Genomic DNA, 17,570 nt, shown 5'->3' with positions numbered 1-17,570 from the left:
TTATCGAATTTCCCTTGCCTCCTGAGGAACTAGGTGTGCTTTCTTGCCTGTAGTGTCAACATGAATGCACCAGGGCAGATTGGTGGTCACAGTTACTCCGAGAAGCTTGAAGCTTTCAAATCCCTCCACCTCAGCACTACTCAGAGAGGGTGGGGATGACACAGAGTGTTACCAGGACCACGTTCATTGCCCATGTCCAATTACCCTGGAGAAGTTGGTGATGAACCAGTTTCTGGAGTAGGACAGAATGGTTTGCTGGGCTGCTTCACAGAGTCAAACAATCACAAAAATGTCCAGCACAAGACAGAAAAGCAGATTTTTTAAAAAAAGGGGCATTCTAGAATTAGCTGGGTTTTTACACGCATCCAGTGTTGAAACATTAACTCTTTTTTTCACAGACAGTGTGAGACCAGCCATCTTCCTCCAGCATTATCTCGGTTTCTTTCAGATTTCCAGCCTCGGCGATAATTTGTTTTTATTGGGACCTGTTAGTTTCAGGGTCACCACTATATTTTTTATCCAATTAGCAGAATTTAAATTCCCCAGGTGGGCTGGTGGGATTGTGAGCTCCCGTCCCTGGCTGACCAGACTGTAAACATGACCAACCATGCGGCTGTGGGAGAGACAGAAACAAGCAAACATGTTCCGGGGGGGTAAAAAAAAACAGGTATTGCTGGAAAAGCTCAGCAGCGAATTTGGAGAGAAAGCAGAGTTAATGTTTCTGCTGGAACGGCCCTTCCTCGGAACTGGGCCCACACTCGGGGCATTTTGGAAATGCTTGAAAGCAGGATAAAGCCGCAGTCAGTGGGTTTTGTGGGGAATGCTTTGGGCTACATTTGCATCAATTAATAGCACAGAGCAGCACCAGGAATGCTGGAGCAACTGAAAACAAAAAGTGAGCCTTCTTCAAACTCTGTTTGCCTTTGGATAGAAGGTGCCGGCTGTGCTGAGTGTCATTGTGGGTTGGTTGAGTGAGCTCTCCCCCTGGTTGGTGTATAGGAGCAGGAGGCAGGGAGGGCTGTGTCTGCTTCCTGCTGTGTGCTGGCAGCGTGCCGCTGTTGCCTGGAGACAGTTTGTTACACCGGCCCAGCTGATGGTGACTGGAGACCAGCTCCCAGGGGTGGAGCGGCTAGGGGGAATGCTGTGTTCACCACAATTCACTCCAGCAGAGAGAGAGAGTTCCCACTCGGCTTGTTATTCCCCAGGCAAACCTCGGTGGAACCATGGCTTCTCGGAGTGCCGGGACCCTCATAACTAACTACAATGCGACATACATTCCTCCTGCCTTAATGCCAGGGTAAGGTTAATGAAACAAAAACAGAAATTGCTGGAAAAGCTCTGCAGGTCTGGCAGCATCTGTGGAGAGAAATCAAAGTTAACGTTTCGGGTCCAGTAACCCTTCCTCAGAAGTTAAGTCCTGTTGAGTTTCTCCAGCAATTTCTGTTTCTGATTTCCAATATCTGCAGCTATTTTGTTTTCTTTGAAAAGATTAATGAACCTTGAGAATATTCGATATCAAGACTTGTGTTGATTGGGGTGTCCTAGAAGTATGACTGAGGAGACCACAGTGTTATTGCTTAACATCACTCAGGCTCAGCAATCCAGAGCTGAAGTGAGAATTTGCACCGATGCAGAAGTAATACAGCCTCAGCAGAAATGTTTTGTCACTTCAACCCCAACCCCCAGGTCTGTTATAAAAGATATCTTTCTGTTTATATATTTTATGGTTTTGTTTTCAGATAAACAACAGTTTGCTATGTTAAATCACGAATCATTTCTGTTTCAGTTCATAATGCTTCGGAAGTTACACTTGCCCCGAGGTCTCCAGGGGATCAGTCATTTCCACACTCAGCCAGATTTGTCCTGAGGTAGAATTATAGTTGCACAAAAATAAAACCACTTGCCCTCCCATGGCATTAGGGGCAAGGCACTGGCATGGAATGGGGATTGGCTGACTGGGACAAGGCAGAGAGTGGGGATAAAGGGGTTCTTGTCAGGATGGCAGTAGACTTGCACAGGGGTCAAGATCAATATTAGATTTGAAATTAGAGGTTCATTCTGTTCCTGTGTTTGGGCGCACCTACTGTACTGGCCAGCCAACAGATACTTGGATTGGATAGCCTGACATCTCACCGCCACCAAACCAATGCTGGCCTACCACTCTTTATTTCCCAGTTTTCAACGGTGAGGGGAAATGTTTGTAAAATAATGACAGAAAAAAACCAATCATTTTTAAACTACCCTTATGTTTCTTTTCTCTCCAGCATTGCACACAACAGTTTCCTGGAGATTAATCTTTACTTTCTGGAGAATTCAGGTCAGTCCTGGATGGTTAGCAGTCCTAGCAGTGAATAATTGACAATTTGATAAGACAATCTCAAATGGGCTCAGAGGGGCGTGTAAGAGTTTCTTGTGATGGCATCCTTATGTCTGGGCTAAATTATCCAGGCCCAAATCCCACCTGCAACAGAGCTGTGTCCATTCTGTTGATAAAATGGTCTCAAATGTTGATTTATACAGTACAGACCATCATGTCTGCACCTTCTCATTTGAACAGCAGACCATTTCCCAGCTCTTTCCTTTTTTATTGCCTTGGTCAAACTCCCTTTTGATAATTGCTATTAAATAGGTTCCTACCAGCCTATCAGGCAGTATACCCTGAAAACAGCATAAATAAAGAGAAATTGTCTAAACCCTTTCAAATTTTGAGAACCTGCAAGAAATCTCCTCCTGGTTTTGTCTACCGTAAGGTGGGGGGGGGGGGGGGGGGGGGGAAGGGAAAGGGAAAGCAACAGGAAGTATGGTGATAAATGAAAAGGGAAACAGCAGATTAGTATGTGTGCAGGAGGGTTTAAGTTCAAGGCAGACTATGAAAGAAGCAAACATGAAGGGTAACTCAGGAGATATTAGAGATGTTGTGAATCATGATGGTAAGGAAACGAGCATAAGAGCACTTTACCTGAATTCTCGTAGCATTCGGAACAAGGTTGATGAGTTAATGAAACAAATCATCATGAACTAATATGATTTGATAGCCAACATGGAGACATGGTTGCAGAATGGCCATGACTGGGAATTAAATACCCAGGGGTACCAGACTATTCAGAAGGACAGACAGGAATGCAAGGGAGGTGGGGTAGCTCTGATATTCAAGGACGGCATCAGGGCTGTGCTGAGAGATGAGACAGGTTCTATGGAACATGAGGTCGAATCCATTTAGGTGGAAATTAGGAATTCCTAGAAGAAAAAGTCACTGATAGGTGTAGTCCATAGGCCATCACATAATAACATCACATTGGGGTGGACAATCAACAATTAATGCCTGCAAAAATGGTATGGCTATTATCATGGGGAATTTTAATCTGCATGTAGATTGCTTGAACCAGCCCAGTCAGGGTAGCTTTGAGGAGGGGTTTGTTGAGTGAATCCGTGATAGTGTTCATGAACAGTATGCAATGGAACCGATGAGGGAGCAAGCTATGTGAGATTGGGTCCTGTGTAATGAAACAGGAATAATTAATGACCTCATAGTCAGGGAACCTCTCGGAAGGAGGGATCATAGTATGGTTGAATTTAAAATACGGATGGAGAGTGTGAAGATAAAATCCGATACTAGGGTCCTGTGCTTGAATAAGGGGGCCTATGATAGAATGAGGGAGGATTGGCTAAACTAGACATGAAACAGAGACTTTGTGGTGGGACAGTTGATGAGCGGTGGAGGACCTTCAAAGCAATTTTTCAAAGTGCTCAGCGAAAGTATATTCCAGTGAAAAGGATGGACTATAAGAAAAGGGATAATCTGCCATGAATGTCCAAGGAAATATGGAAGACTATCAAAGTAAAAGGGAAGGCATATAAAAGGGCCAAAAACAGCAGGAATCCAGAAAGTTGGGAAACTTTAAAGGTCAACAGAAAGCCACAAAAGGAGCTATAAAGAAAGGTAAGATAGAACATGAGAAAAATTAGCTCAGAATATAAAGACAGATAGCAAAAGATTCTATAAATATATAAAATGAAGAAGAGTGGCTAAAGTAAATGTTGGTTCTTTAGAGGATGAGAAGGGGCATTTAGTTACGGGATATGATGAAATGGCTGAGGCAGCAAATAGGTATTTTGTGTCAGTCTTCACAGTGGGAGACACTAATAACAGGCCAGTAAGTGACAGAGAGACAAAGGTAAGTAAGGACCTGGAAACAATCATTATGATAGAAGAGGTCATGTTAGGCAAGCTAATGGAGCTAAGGATAGATAAGTCTCATTGAATCCCAGGGAACTAAAAGAGATGGTGAGAGAAATAACAAGTGAACTAGTGATAATTTGCCAAAATTTGCTGGACTCTGGAGCAGTTCCAGCAGATTGGAAATTAGCAAATGTGACACCACTGTTTACAAAGACAAGCAGACAAAAGATGGGGAATTATAGACCAGTGAGCTTAACCTCTGTAGTGGGGAAGATGCTTGAGCCTATTATCAAGGAAGAAATAGCAGAGAATCTCGAAATAAATTGTCCCATTGTACAGATGCAGCATGGGTTCATGAAGATCATGCTTCACATATCTTTTGGAATTTCATGAAGATACTTCAAGCAAGGTAGACAATGGGAACCCAATGGAAGTGGTGTACCTAGATTTTCTAAAGGCCTTTGACAAAGACTGCACATGAGGCTGCTGCATGACATAAGAATTCATGGTGTTGGGGAAGAGTATTAGTGTGGTTAGAGGATTAGTTGACTGACAGGAAGCAAAGAGTGGGAATAAATGAGTGTTATTCTGGCTGGCAATCAGTGCTGTTCCTCAGGGATTGATGTTGGCAATGTAATTATTTACAATTTATATTGATGATTTGGAGTTGGGGACCATGTGTATGGTGAAAGTGAGGACTGCAGATGCTGGAGATCAGAGCTGAAAATGTGTTGCTGGAAAAGCGCAGCAGGTCAGGCAGCTTCCAAGAAGCAGGAGATCCTGCTCCTTGGATGCTGCCTGACCTGCCGCGCTTTTCCAGCAACACATTTTCAACCATGTGTATGGTGTCAAAATTTGCTGATGACACTGAGATGAGTGGCAGAGCAAAGTGTGCAGAGGACTGTGAAACTTTGCAGAGGAACATGGATACATTGAGTGAGTGGTCAAAGGTCTGACAGACAGAATACGATGTTAATAAATGTGAAGTTGTGCATTTTGGTCGGAGTAACAGTAAAAAGGATTATTACTTGAACAGTAAAACGTTGCAGCATGCTGTTATGCAGAGGGACCTGGGTGTCCTTGTGTATGAATTGCAGAAGGCTGGTCTGCAGGTACAACAGGTAATTAGGAAGGCAAATGGAATTTAGTCCTTCATTGCTAAAGGGAGGTAATGTTACATCTGTACGAGGTACTCCTGAGGCCACACCTGGAGTACTGTGTGCAGTTTTGGTCTCCTTACTTGAGAAAGGATGTCCTGGCACTGCAGGGAGTGCAGAGGAGGTTCACCAGGTTGATTCTGGAGTTGAGGGGGTTGGTTTATGAGTAAATACTGAGTAGACTGGGATTATATTCATTGGAATATAGAAGAATCTTATAGAAACATATGAAATTATGAAGGGAATTGATAGAATAGAAATAGACAGGATGTTTCCACTGGTAGGTGAAACTAGGACAAGAGGGCATGGTCTCAAGATTAGAGGAAGCAGTGTTAGACCAGAACTGGGAAGGAACTTCTTCACCCAGAGGGTTGTTAATCTGTGGAATTCCTTGCCCAAGAATGTAGTTGACACGACTTCAGTAATCACTTTTAAATCCAAGGTAGAGACTTTTTTGAAAAATAAAGGAATTAAGGGATATGGTGAAAACGTGGGTAAGTGGAGCTGAGTCCACGAGAAGACCAGCCATGATCTTATTGAGGGGTGGAGAGGGCTCGAGGGTCCAGGTGGCCCACTCCTGCTCTTTCTTCTTATGTTCTTATTCTGGTACCCAAACCAAACCACTGAACTTCAACTACCATCTGCCTGCCCATTTTACCAACCTGTTTATGACTCCTTGTTGCCTATTGCCATCTTCCTCACTATTTACTAAAGTTCCAAGTTTTATGCCAGCTACGGTTTTCACTATGTCTGAGTACCTCGCCATTGAAGTAATTTATTTAAAATGGAAGAGCTTATCAAATATTAAAGCTTGACATGGTATAAGCAGAATTAGAAATAGTAAAGAATTCACATGTGAAACGTGTAATATTTGAGGGCCCATCACGCAAATTCAGCTCCAAGAAAATTCCAGTTGCTCAAATGACTTTCATTTCCTTTAAATGTGAAATCTCAACAAGGATCAGCCTGTTGTTCAAACCACAATGTCTCTGCTGACTATCAAAACAGTACTGGATATCTGCGAATCACATCAGACACCTCTTTCAATACATCTTCAGCAAAGTTATGTAGATCGTTAAGAAGTGGAGAAGGTGAGGGGGAGACTCAGTGAAGCTGCTGAAGAAGATGAAATGTTTTGATAGTGTAAATAAGGACCCAGTGTTTCTGGTGGCAGAATGCCAGGAACCAAATGTCACAGAAGCCGAAAATTGTGATGCTCTGTGAAACGTTGACTAAAAGAATGAGGGTGGCTCAGTGGTTAGCACTGCTGCCTCACAGCGCCAGGGACCCGGGTTCAACTCCAGCCTCGGGCGACTGTCTGCGTGGAGTTTGCACATTCTCCCCGTGTCTGTATGAGTTTCCTCCGGGTGCTCCGGTTTCCTCCCACAATCCAAAGATGTGCAGTTTAGGTGGATTGGCCCAAGTTAAATTGCCCATAGTGATAGGTGCATGAGTAGGGAAATGGATCTGGGTGGGTTACTCTTCGGAGGGTCAGTGTGGACTTGTTGGGGCTAAGGGCTTGTTTCCGCACTGTAGGGAATCTAAAAAAAAAGCTGGTTAAATAATAAGTTTAAGAAGGAATTTAGAAAAAGTATGGATCTATTTTGAAAGGATCAAGTAATGTGGATGACTGGCAAAAATGGCTACCACATAGAGACTGGTGGTGACAACAACAATGATATTTTCCGAAGTGCTTTGACACCCCTGGGGGCAGCAGCAATGCCTGTGTTTCCCTTACAGCATTTACGAAGTATGGAGTGTGAAGGCCCGTTTGAACCAAACACAATTCTGTGACCAGGAGCCAGTTACAGCTCTAACCTGGGGTATTGATAGACGCCAGCCTCGCTACAGACATTGAATATGTCATTAAGGCTCATCCTCTGGTCCAGAGCAGAGGTGAACTCCAAGGTGACTGCTCAGAAGTCATTGAGCAAAACAGTTCTGAGGAATGGTCACCAGACTTGAAGCGTTAACTTTGATTTCTCATCACAGATGCTGCCAGACCTGCTGAGCTTTTCCAGCAACTTCTGTTTTCGTTGTTGAGTGAAACTGGATTGTCTGCCCAGTTTTACACTCGTTCAGATAGATTGAATGTAGATTTTACACTTGAACAAGAACTGATGCACAGGTATTTAACTCAACCCAGCAGTGCCATCTTTGTCGCAGGCAGCTGCCATGGTGAGGCAGTGCAAAGATATGTTTGTCTGCATTGTCTCTGTGCTGTGTTATGTTGACATTGATAGTGACAATAAATGCAGCCTAGGGAGCTAGGATTATTGTTATACTGATACTGGGCTAAATTTCCTCTGTGCTGCAACAGGCTACACTTCTGGGTTGTCTGTAAAGAAATGTAGAATACACTATTTAGTATTAGATGGTTTGATTAGTCAGGATGTATTGATTTTGCATAGTTTCTCCTGTTTATAAGCAGCATTTGCATTTTGTGTGCTTATTATCAATCTTGATTATTCTTAACCCAAACCTTCCCGTATCCACATCAGAGATTGCATATACCTGATATAGGAGCTTCTGTGCAGAGGAGATGACCTGGGGGGTGCAGTGAGAGAGGGACTCACTGAAATCCTTGTAGAGGGAGGAAGAGAGCTTCTTCAAGGAAGGCATCCTTGTAAGAGGATTCGCAGTAGGTTAAAATCTTCGAGTAAAAAATGAGGTCTGCAGATGCTGGAGATCACAGCTGCAAATGTGTTGCTGGTCAAAGCACAGCAGGTTAGGCAGCATCTCAGGAATAGAGAATTCGACGTTTCGAGCATAAGCCCTTCATCAGGAATAAATTATTCCTGATGAAGGGCTTATGCTCGAAACGTCGAATTCTCTATTCCTGAGATGCTGCCTAACCTGCTGTGCTTTGACCAGCAACACATTTGCAGCTGTGATCTCCAGCATCTGCAGACCTCATTTTTTACTTATACCTGATATAGTCCTGACAAGCATTCTGTGTTAAAATTTCCTGGGAATTTCCTACTTCCGATAGGCTGGTTTCTATTTCCTGGAACTCGACAAATGTCTCTAATGTTGAGCTCAGAGTTTGAGACTTGGACCAGATTCCCTGGCATTTGGCTGGATACCTAAGTAGGAAACATTATGTGTTAATACATGGTCTGACTCAGTGGTCAACCAACACAACTGGACTGGCCACGACAACAGTGACTCCAGTCATATTCCAACCTGACTCCTCAGCCTCATTAACCTGCTAACACAGCCTGAGGCATCTCTCCCATTCAATTACCTTCTGATTCCAACTACTTTCTCACGCACTCAATAACTGGAGATTTTAAAACCAGATCTGGCTATGGCAGCTAGTCTCAGGAAAGGGAGAGGTGTTCTGGCTTTGACCATCCCCCGTTGTGCTGGATTGATTTCCTCATGGATGACCCACAGATACTTCAGCCAGCTGAAATAGCCAGGGGACAGAAATATCCACATGTAATCTCAATACTGACTGGAAGATCTGGGATATGTGTATGTATATGCAAACTAGAAGCTGGAGTAGGCCATTCAGCCCCTCAAGCCTGCTGTGCCATCCACTAAGAACATGACTGATCAGATTATGGCTTCAACTCCATATTCCCGAAAACTCCAATAGATTCTTGAGTCAGGAGGGAATCCAAGGCTATCTAGCTCCACCCTAATGGAGGGTTGAATGACTCTGCCTCCACTGTTGTTTGGGGAAGAGAGTTCCCAAGACTCATAACCCTCTAAAAAAAAGTCTCTTCTCAATTTTAAATGAAGTTCCCATATTTTTAAACTGCATCCTCTAGTTCTAGTCAACTGTGTCTAGTCTACTGTATTTGCTGCTCATATATTGGTATCCTTTATATTAGAATCACGGAACCCCCTTGGTGTGGAAAAAGGCCATTCAGTCCCTCCAAGGAGCACCTCACCTCATCTTGATGTCGCATTACTAACCTGAAACAATGTACATTTACTCTGCATTAAAGGAGAATACAGGACATTTTCAGCACAGTATTGCCTCATCTCTTTAACCATCATACTTTGTCTATCCATCTATGATTTCAGGAAAAATAATATATGTCAGGCTGCACTATTTCTGGTAAGAGGTTTGACATCTTGAAAGTTTCTAGAGCCTTAAGATATTTAGCTTTACGAAGGAAGAGCTCTTGTGTTTTTACCCATCGTATTCATTGAGATTTTGTTCAGAAGGTCAATTGATATTTTCAATAGTGGCTTATAGTCAGTTTTACAGTGTCTGATTTGTAAAATTGACTGACATTTCACCACTTGCTTATTTTGTACAACTGCTGGGAACCAATTTAGCCTCCAAATTTTCTCTTTAAAGAAATATTTCCTGAAACTTTTTTTTAATAGATGTACTCTTACTAAGACAACAATCCTAACCTGGTGAAATTTTGTTTTGTCATGTTAAGTAAACTGCAAAGTAAAACATTTCTGATGCTATTCAGATTCATCATTTTGCAATTGAAAAGCTGATCCATTTTACAATAACAGTATAAGGCTGAGACATGGTTGTCATGGAAGAAGAGTTGAAGATTCATCAGAATATTATAAAGTAACAACATTTCAAACAGCCATCCATTTTATTTAAGAAAATAAAATTCTGTATATAGTAGAAATATCAGTGAGCGAGTATCATTAGCCCCTTATTTGATTAAAGAAATAGTATTCCTATATGCTGAGATTACTGCAGCAGTTATTTTTTGGAATAATCTGAGCAGCTGGTCCACATCATCTCACATTAATTATATTTGGACAGCTGTGATAACCTGGATCGAGACAAAAAAGCTGTAGATGCTGGAAGCCAAGGTAGACAAGCAGGAGGCTAGAAGATCACAGCAAGCCAGGCAGCATCAGGAAGAAAAGTTCCACCCGAAACACCAACCTCTCCACCTCCTGATGCTGCCTAGCTTGCTGTGTTCTTCCAGCCTCCTGCATGATAACCTGGAGACAGTCTCCATATCTGTACAGGGTGACAGTCTGGTTCCAGACATTCTCATTTTCATCTAAATGGGTCAGGACTGCTTTTGCAGTCCCTGCCCAAGTTCTGAATTACATTTCTAATAGGTCAGAATCCTCTTTAAGGTTACAAAACATCATCAAGATGGTGGCAGAGAGGGCCTCCTGAGCTGGGGCTCATCTACTCCCACTGCTTTTCTTTTGTGTTTTTCTCTCATTTCTTGTTCTTTTCCTTCTCCTACCTTTTGCTCTGAGCTCAGGCAGCATCGTCGGTGGCGAGGGATATTCAAGGTAGAGCATTGGCAGAGCCTAACGACAGAGAGGTGAGGTAAAATAGTATTAGAAGCTCCTCTGATCAATCAGACTTGAATACCATAAAGAGGAAAAGAAAGTGAGGTCCCTCACATGTGTGCTCCAACTATAAATGTGAAATAGACTTGTTGGAGTTGGTATGAAAACCCAACATTAATTGCATTTCCCAGCCTATTGAGATTAATCAGAAATGAATAAATCTTGCAGTACTTCTGAGTTTTGGTCATACAATAATAAACTATATTGACTGAACCAATCTTCTTTGTCAGCTCTCATGGACAATGGTTTGATTCCCTAATTACAGACTCTCAAAAATTCATCAAATCTCCTCTAACAGTATCTTATCATCACCACCTGCAGGTACCTGTCCAAATCACATGCCATGCTGACCTGGCATAACAGCACTATTTGTTCACTATGTCTGAGTCAAAGTCTTGGAGCTCCCTCGTAACAGCACTCTGGATGTCCTTTTACCCCAAGATCTGGAGCAGTTCAAGAAGGCAGCTCACCATCACCGTTTCTGTGGAATGACCAATAAATGCTGACCAAGTCAGTGACACCCACTTCTCATGAACAATTATTAGCAGGACTGTGACACTATCAGAAGTCCCATTACCTGATCATTTCCTGCCAAATCCTAAAGGCTGCTACCTCCAGAGGTGACTGTTTAACTAAAATGTCTCCTTTACATACGGGGGAGGGTAATATACCCTCCAGAACTTCCTTCCAGAGCATGCAGATGGAATAAATATCTGACCAGATCACAATGTTCATTACTGTGTCATCCTTAAGCATCATTGAAGGATCGTTGATATGTACGGACTGAATTGAACTTCTGTTATTTGTTATATTCTTGTTTCCAGATACCGTGGTTATGTCCCGACCATTAATTTTACATATGGTGATACCTATGGAAATGCTACCAGGAAGTACTTCCAAGATTTCCGTCTCTCAGCTCTGAATACAAGTCAGAGTCCTTACAGCAAAGGAGGGCAATTTCCAACAGTTTACTCCAATGACCCCACTCTTGTGATAGCGGATCGGTCTCACAACCGGAATAGATGGTTATTTGGTCCCAAATGGTCCAGGTATGATGTGGATTTTGACAGAAATGAAGAATTGAAAAAGTTTGATAAGGTAAGATGAAATAATCAGACAATTACTTTTAATGTGAACAGAGATGATTGATATCCACATTCTCCATAATTTCACATTGTCCTTTGGCCACATAAAACAGATGCTTTCTAATATTTCATACACATCATTGGGCTCACGTTTGGAGGTTTTCAAATGGATAGCCATTCTCTCCAGAGCTCCGAATGTTATCACAGGAGAGCGTAAAATATCAAGCTTACAAAAGAGATTTGGACCAGCAGTTCCTTGCCAACATTAGTCAGTTTTAAATTCAAGATTGAAAACCCTGCAAGTGATACAATTAACAGCAGAAGAACTTTCTACAGTTTGTAATCCTGCTGCAATTATTAAAGTGATGTCACATCATTGACTAAGAGATAAGCTGACTGATTTCATTAACCAGTTACACATTTGTCAACCATACATCAAAATACAACTGTTTAGAAAAACCAAAACTATTAGCATTAAAATCATGAGTATTTTTTCCAAGCTGTCAACATAAATTAATGGTTCATAAATCTCATGAGTGTCTTATTTAACCTGTAATGGGTCAGAGATATTTGAAAACACAACTATTATTATATCTGAAAATGCTTTACAAAACAACTTTTCTTTAAAAAATGCTCCCTGTAAGCAGTTGGTCATTTTGTTTCAATGCACAGAGAATTGCTTTTTTCACCTGAGGGGGAATTTTATCACCTCCAACCTGTCTATCTGAAAGCAAACTGTCTTAAATAGACACCTTTCTGTTCCTTCCTCACCATTCTCCTCTACAATGGAGAGCTGGTAAGGCATCAGGCCTTGGTTTGCTTAAATCATCTTTTAAAAAGCTTTTTTTCAGAATAAACTTCCATCTTTACCCCATACATGCACATCTCAATCTTTAGTTGGTGCTTGATGTAAAAATAAAGCTTTTAGTTTCCTGTTTGTGTGTCAGTGATTGGCTGATTGGTTAGTGTGATGGTGTCACTATCATCAGCTACAATATCACTGCACAGGCAGAGATCTGAAATTATCTCCAGACGGATCACTGGATCTCCCTAGCACAACATACTTTGTGTTCAGCACCAAATGTGTTAATGTTGAGGAACATAGACCATTACAGCGCAGTACAGGCCTTTCGCCCCTCGATGGTTTCACAGGTGGGTGCAACAATCTGAAGCCCATCTAACCTACATTGTTCCATTATCATCCATATGATTATCCAATGACCATTTAAATGCCCTTAACATCATTGAGTCCACTACTGTTGTAGGCAGGCATTCCATGTCCCTACTACTCTCTGAGTAAAGGAACTACCTCTGACATCTGTCCTATATCTATCATCCCTCAATTTAAAGCTATGTTCCCTCATGCTAGCCATCACCATCCGAGGAAAAAGGCTCTCACTGCTCACCCTATCTAACCTTCTGATTATCTTATATGTCATAATTAAGTCACCTCTCAACCTTCTTCTCTCTAATGAAAACAGCCTCAAGTCCCTCAGCCTTTCTTCGTAAAACCTTCCCTCCATACCAGGCAACATCCCAATAAATCTTCTCTGAACCCTTTCCAAAGCTTCCACATTCTTCCTGTAATGTGGTGACCAGAACTGTACACAATACTCTAAGTGCGGCTGCACCAGAGTTTTGTCCAGCTGCAGCATGACCTTGTGGCTCCAAAACTAATCCCTCTCCCAATAAAAGCTAACACACCGTCTGCCACCTTAACAACCCTATCAACCTGGGTGGCAACTTTCAGGGATCTATGTACATGGACACCATAGACTGTACACAAAATCAGGCTGTTGTATTGCGGAGCTGAAGTAATAAAGGAAAGGTTAATTCTTACAGTGTTGCCAAAGAAAATTATGGGAGAGCAAATTACCAGGAAGGCCTGAGCATTGTGATCATACATCATCAAAGTGGGAACAAGGAATAATGCCAATTAATTCTTTATGAAATCTGTTTTAAAATGTATTTTCACAACAGTTAGCCCAACAACACCGGGAGAACTACAAGGATAAGACAGGCACTATACCCAGAGTTGATCATTTTGTGATGGCTGGAACAGAGGTGGACAAATTCCCTTGTTTACCGAATATGTGAGTACGATAGGGTTGAATGAACTCAAAATGAATTATGACTATTATTGAAACAGATCGTTTGGTGAAATGGCGCATAACAGATTTCTTACTGTTTGGTAAGAAACTGTAAGAATTACGAAAAGCCAGAAATTTAAATTCCATTTCCTTCCTAACGTACCTCTACATGTGCAATCTATATTTCAGTATAATTCACACACTAATCATGTACTGGCAAATAATAAGATTTTCCAAAAACGTTTTGTGGGTACCCCTAAACAAGTACGTTTTCCATAAATAGTGGAGGGCCTTTTTACTATATTACAGGTTTAATCATCAAATCCCTACAATGTGGAAGCAGGCCATTCAGTCCATCAGGTCTATACCAACCCTCCAAAGAGCATCCTACCCTATCCCTGCAACTCTCCATTTCCCATGGCTAACCCACCTAACCTGCACATCTTTGTACTGTGGGAGGAAACCGGAGCACCCAGGGGAAACCCACGCAGACACGGGGAGAATGTGCAAACTAGACAGGAAATAGACAATGCAGTGGTCTGACTGAAAATCTCAACTCAAGATATGTTCATATAGCAGTCACATGTGGCTGTATACAACTGCAGACCTATCATGAGTTACTGCTAATGGGTCTAAACCTCATGGTTTTTGTTCATGGCATATATGACACAGGCTAATGTATAGGAAATTACTGTATGACACAGGCTAATGTATAGAAAATTACTCCAACCAATTTTAAACTATTTGTCCATGTGACTTCCCTGGCTGGGCCAGCCTTTAATGCCCATTCCTAAACTCTGTGAGTAGGTGGTGGTGAACTGGAATCCTGAATCATTGGACTCAGTTTGATATAGGTATATCCTGGCCTCTATTCCTAATGAAGGGCTTTTGCCTGAAACATCGATTTTCCTGCTCCTCAGATGCTGCCTGACCTGCTGTGCTTTTCCTGCACCACTCTGATCTAAACTCTGGTTTCCAGCATCTGCAGTCCTCACTTTTGCCTATATCCTGTTAAGGAGGCAGTTGCAGGATTTTGACCCAGTGACAGTGAAGGAACAGCGATATCGTACTAAGTCAGGACTTTGACAATGAGACTTGGAGACAGACCTGCAGATAATGGCATTCCCATGTGTCTGTTGCCCTTGTCCTTATAGATGGTCAGTGAATGTGGATGTAGAAGGATGTCTAATGATGAATGTTTGCAGGGCAAAATATAAATGGTACACACTGCTGCCACTGAGCATCAGTCATGGAGTGAGTGAATGCTTGTGGACATGGCTGCATTACCCAAGATGGTGTCAAGCTTCTTGAGCAATACCAGTATGGAACTCTTCTCAGAAAGTAGGAAGTCATCGAGTAACTGAGATCTACAGCACAGGAAAATGCCCTTCAGCCCACGGAGTCTGTGCTGGTCAATAACAACCACCTAACTATTCCGATCCTATTTTCAAGCACTTGGGTCTACAAGTGCATTTCGGAATACAGTATATTTCTTAAATGTCACGAGGGTTTCTGCCTTGATCATTCTTCCAGGCAGTGAGTTTCAGATTCCCATCACCTTCTGGGAGAAAGCAAATTCCTCACATCCCCTCTCAACTTCCTGCCCCTTGCAGGTTGGCTAAGATATAGGAAAACGGACAATTATATAGCATCTTTCATGTCCTAAAGTGCTTTACTGTGAATGGAATAGTTTTGAACAGTAGTCGTTGTTGCAGTGTGGGAAGCACTGTCATCAGTTTGGGCACAGCATGGTCTCACAAACAATAAGATCATCAGGGCTTTTTTTGTGATATTGATTGAGGGGATAAATACTGACCAGGCCAACTCCCCTTGCTGTCTGTATCAAACAGAGAATGGAATTTTGTTCATGTGCTCCTGAGAGGGCAGAGGGGATCCTGGGTTAAGGATTCACACAAAACTCAGCACTTCTGACAGTCTTGATTTGTTTTGTTAAAGTCTTGGAGTGGGAGAACTCAAAACCTTGGGACACAGAGGAGTGAGCACATGGAGTCATGGTCAGAGGGCTGCAGAATCTCTTTCAACCATATCCCAATAAATGGGTAGAGAAACCTGGCATAGCATGTGGTGTGCGCAGTCTAAACATAGCTGCAAATGTGTTGCTGGTCAAAGCACAGCAGGCCAGGCAGCATCTCAGGAATAGAGAATTCGACGTTTCGAGCATAAGCCCTTCATCAGGAATAAGAGAGAGAGAGCCAAGCAGGCTAAGATAAAAGGTAGGGAGGAGGGACTAGGGGGCGGGGCGATGGAGGTGGGATAGGTGGAAGGAGGTCAAGGTGAGGGTGATAGGCCGGAGTGGGGTGGGGGCGGAGAGGTCAGGAAGAGGATTGCAGGTTAGGAGGGCGGTGCTGAGTTGAGGGAACCGACTGAGACAAGGTGGGGGGAGGGGAAATGAGGAAACTGGAGAAATCTGAATTCATACCTTGTGGTTGGAGGGTTCCCAGGCGGAAGATGAGGCGCTCCTCCTCCAGCCGTCGTGTTGTTATGTTCTGCCGGTGGAGGAGTCCAAGGACCTGCATGTCCTCGGTGGAGTGGGAGGGAGAGTTAAAGTGTTGAGCCACGGGGTGATTGGGTTGGTTGGTTCGGGCGGCCCGGAGGTGTTCTCTGAAGCATTCCGCAAGTAAGCGGCCTGTCTCACCAATATAGAGGAGGCCACATCGGGTGCAGCGGATGCAATAGATGATGTGTGTGGAGGTACAGGTGAACTTGTGGCGGATATGGAAGGATCCCTTGGGGCCTTGGAGGGAAGTGAGTGTGGAGGTGTGGGCGCAAGTTTTACATTTCCTGCGGTTGCAGGGGAAGGTGCCGGGGGTGGAGGTTGGGTTGGTGGGGGGTGTGGATCTGACGAGGGAGTCACGAAGGGAGTGGTCCTTGCGGAACGCTGATAGGGGAGGGGAGGGAAATATATCCTTGGTGGTGGGGTCCGTTTGGAGGTGGCGGAAATGGCGGCGGATGATACGTTGTATGCGGAGGTTGGTGGGGTGGTAGGTGAGAACCAGTGGGGTTCTGTCTTGGTGGCGGTTGGAGGAGCGGGGCTCAAGGGCGGAGGAGCGGGAAGTGGAGGAGATGCGGTGGAGGGCATCGTCGATCACGTCTGGGGGGAATCTGCGGTCCTTGAAGAAGGAGGCCATCTGGGCTGTGCGGTGTTGGAATTGATCCTCCTGGGAGCAGATGCGGCAGAGACGAAGGAATTGGGAATATGGGATGGCGTTTTTACAGGGGGCAGGGTGGGAGGAGGTGTAGTCCAGGTAGCTGTGGGAGTCAGTCGGTTTATAATAGATGTCTGTGTTGAGTCGGTCACCCGAGATAGAAATGGAAAGGTCTCTGTGTTGAGTCGGTCACCCGAGATAGAAATGGAAAGGTCTCTGTGTTGAGTCGGTCACCCAACATAATTCATTATGTTGCCAGTCATTAGTTATTAACACAAAGCAACTTTCTGTGTGGTATTAAGTGGTCATTGATAAGAATGACATCTTCATTTTTTGACGTACTCACTCATTGCCGCACATCAGCAGCTACTTGGTAAAGGCAGTAGCTATTTTGCGGCAGTGAGATATTTGCTATTGCCTTCTGCCTTGCAGGTAGTAGAAAGGCTTTAGGGGCAGGAGATGAGTTATTTGCTGCACGATTCCCAGCCTCTGACCTGCTCTTGTAATCACTGTATTTATATGGCTAGTCCAATTCATTTCTGGTCAGTTGTAACCTTGGGCTGTTGATGTAGGAGATTCACTGATGG

At 43.3% G+C, this 17,570-nt stretch overlaps 1 protein-coding gene across 1 annotated transcript in view; it reads left to right on the top strand.

The window, feature by feature from the left end:
- Window positions 1–1,223: 1,223 nt before the first annotated feature.
- cimip2c (ciliary microtubule inner protein 2C) overlaps window positions 1,224–17,570 on the top strand; it is a 33,462-nt gene continuing 17,115 nt past the window's right edge. Inside the window, exons 1-3 of the mRNA XM_060855332.1 lie at window positions 1,224–1,297; window positions 11,466–11,739; window positions 13,707–13,819. Coding sequence (XP_060711315.1) covers window positions 1,224–1,297; window positions 11,466–11,739; window positions 13,707–13,819 — 461 coding nt within the window. The remainder of the gene's footprint in view (window positions 1,298–11,465; window positions 11,740–13,706; window positions 13,820–17,570) is intronic.

This window comes from Hemiscyllium ocellatum, chromosome 3 (genome assembly GCF_020745735.1).
Source record: "Hemiscyllium ocellatum isolate sHemOce1 chromosome 3, sHemOce1.pat.X.cur, whole genome shotgun sequence".
In the NCBI taxonomy this organism is placed as follows: Eukaryota; Metazoa; Chordata; class Chondrichthyes; order Orectolobiformes; family Hemiscylliidae; genus Hemiscyllium; species Hemiscyllium ocellatum.
Note: the sequence above shows the minus strand (reverse complement) of the source record. Positions and strands in the feature narration are given on the sequence as shown.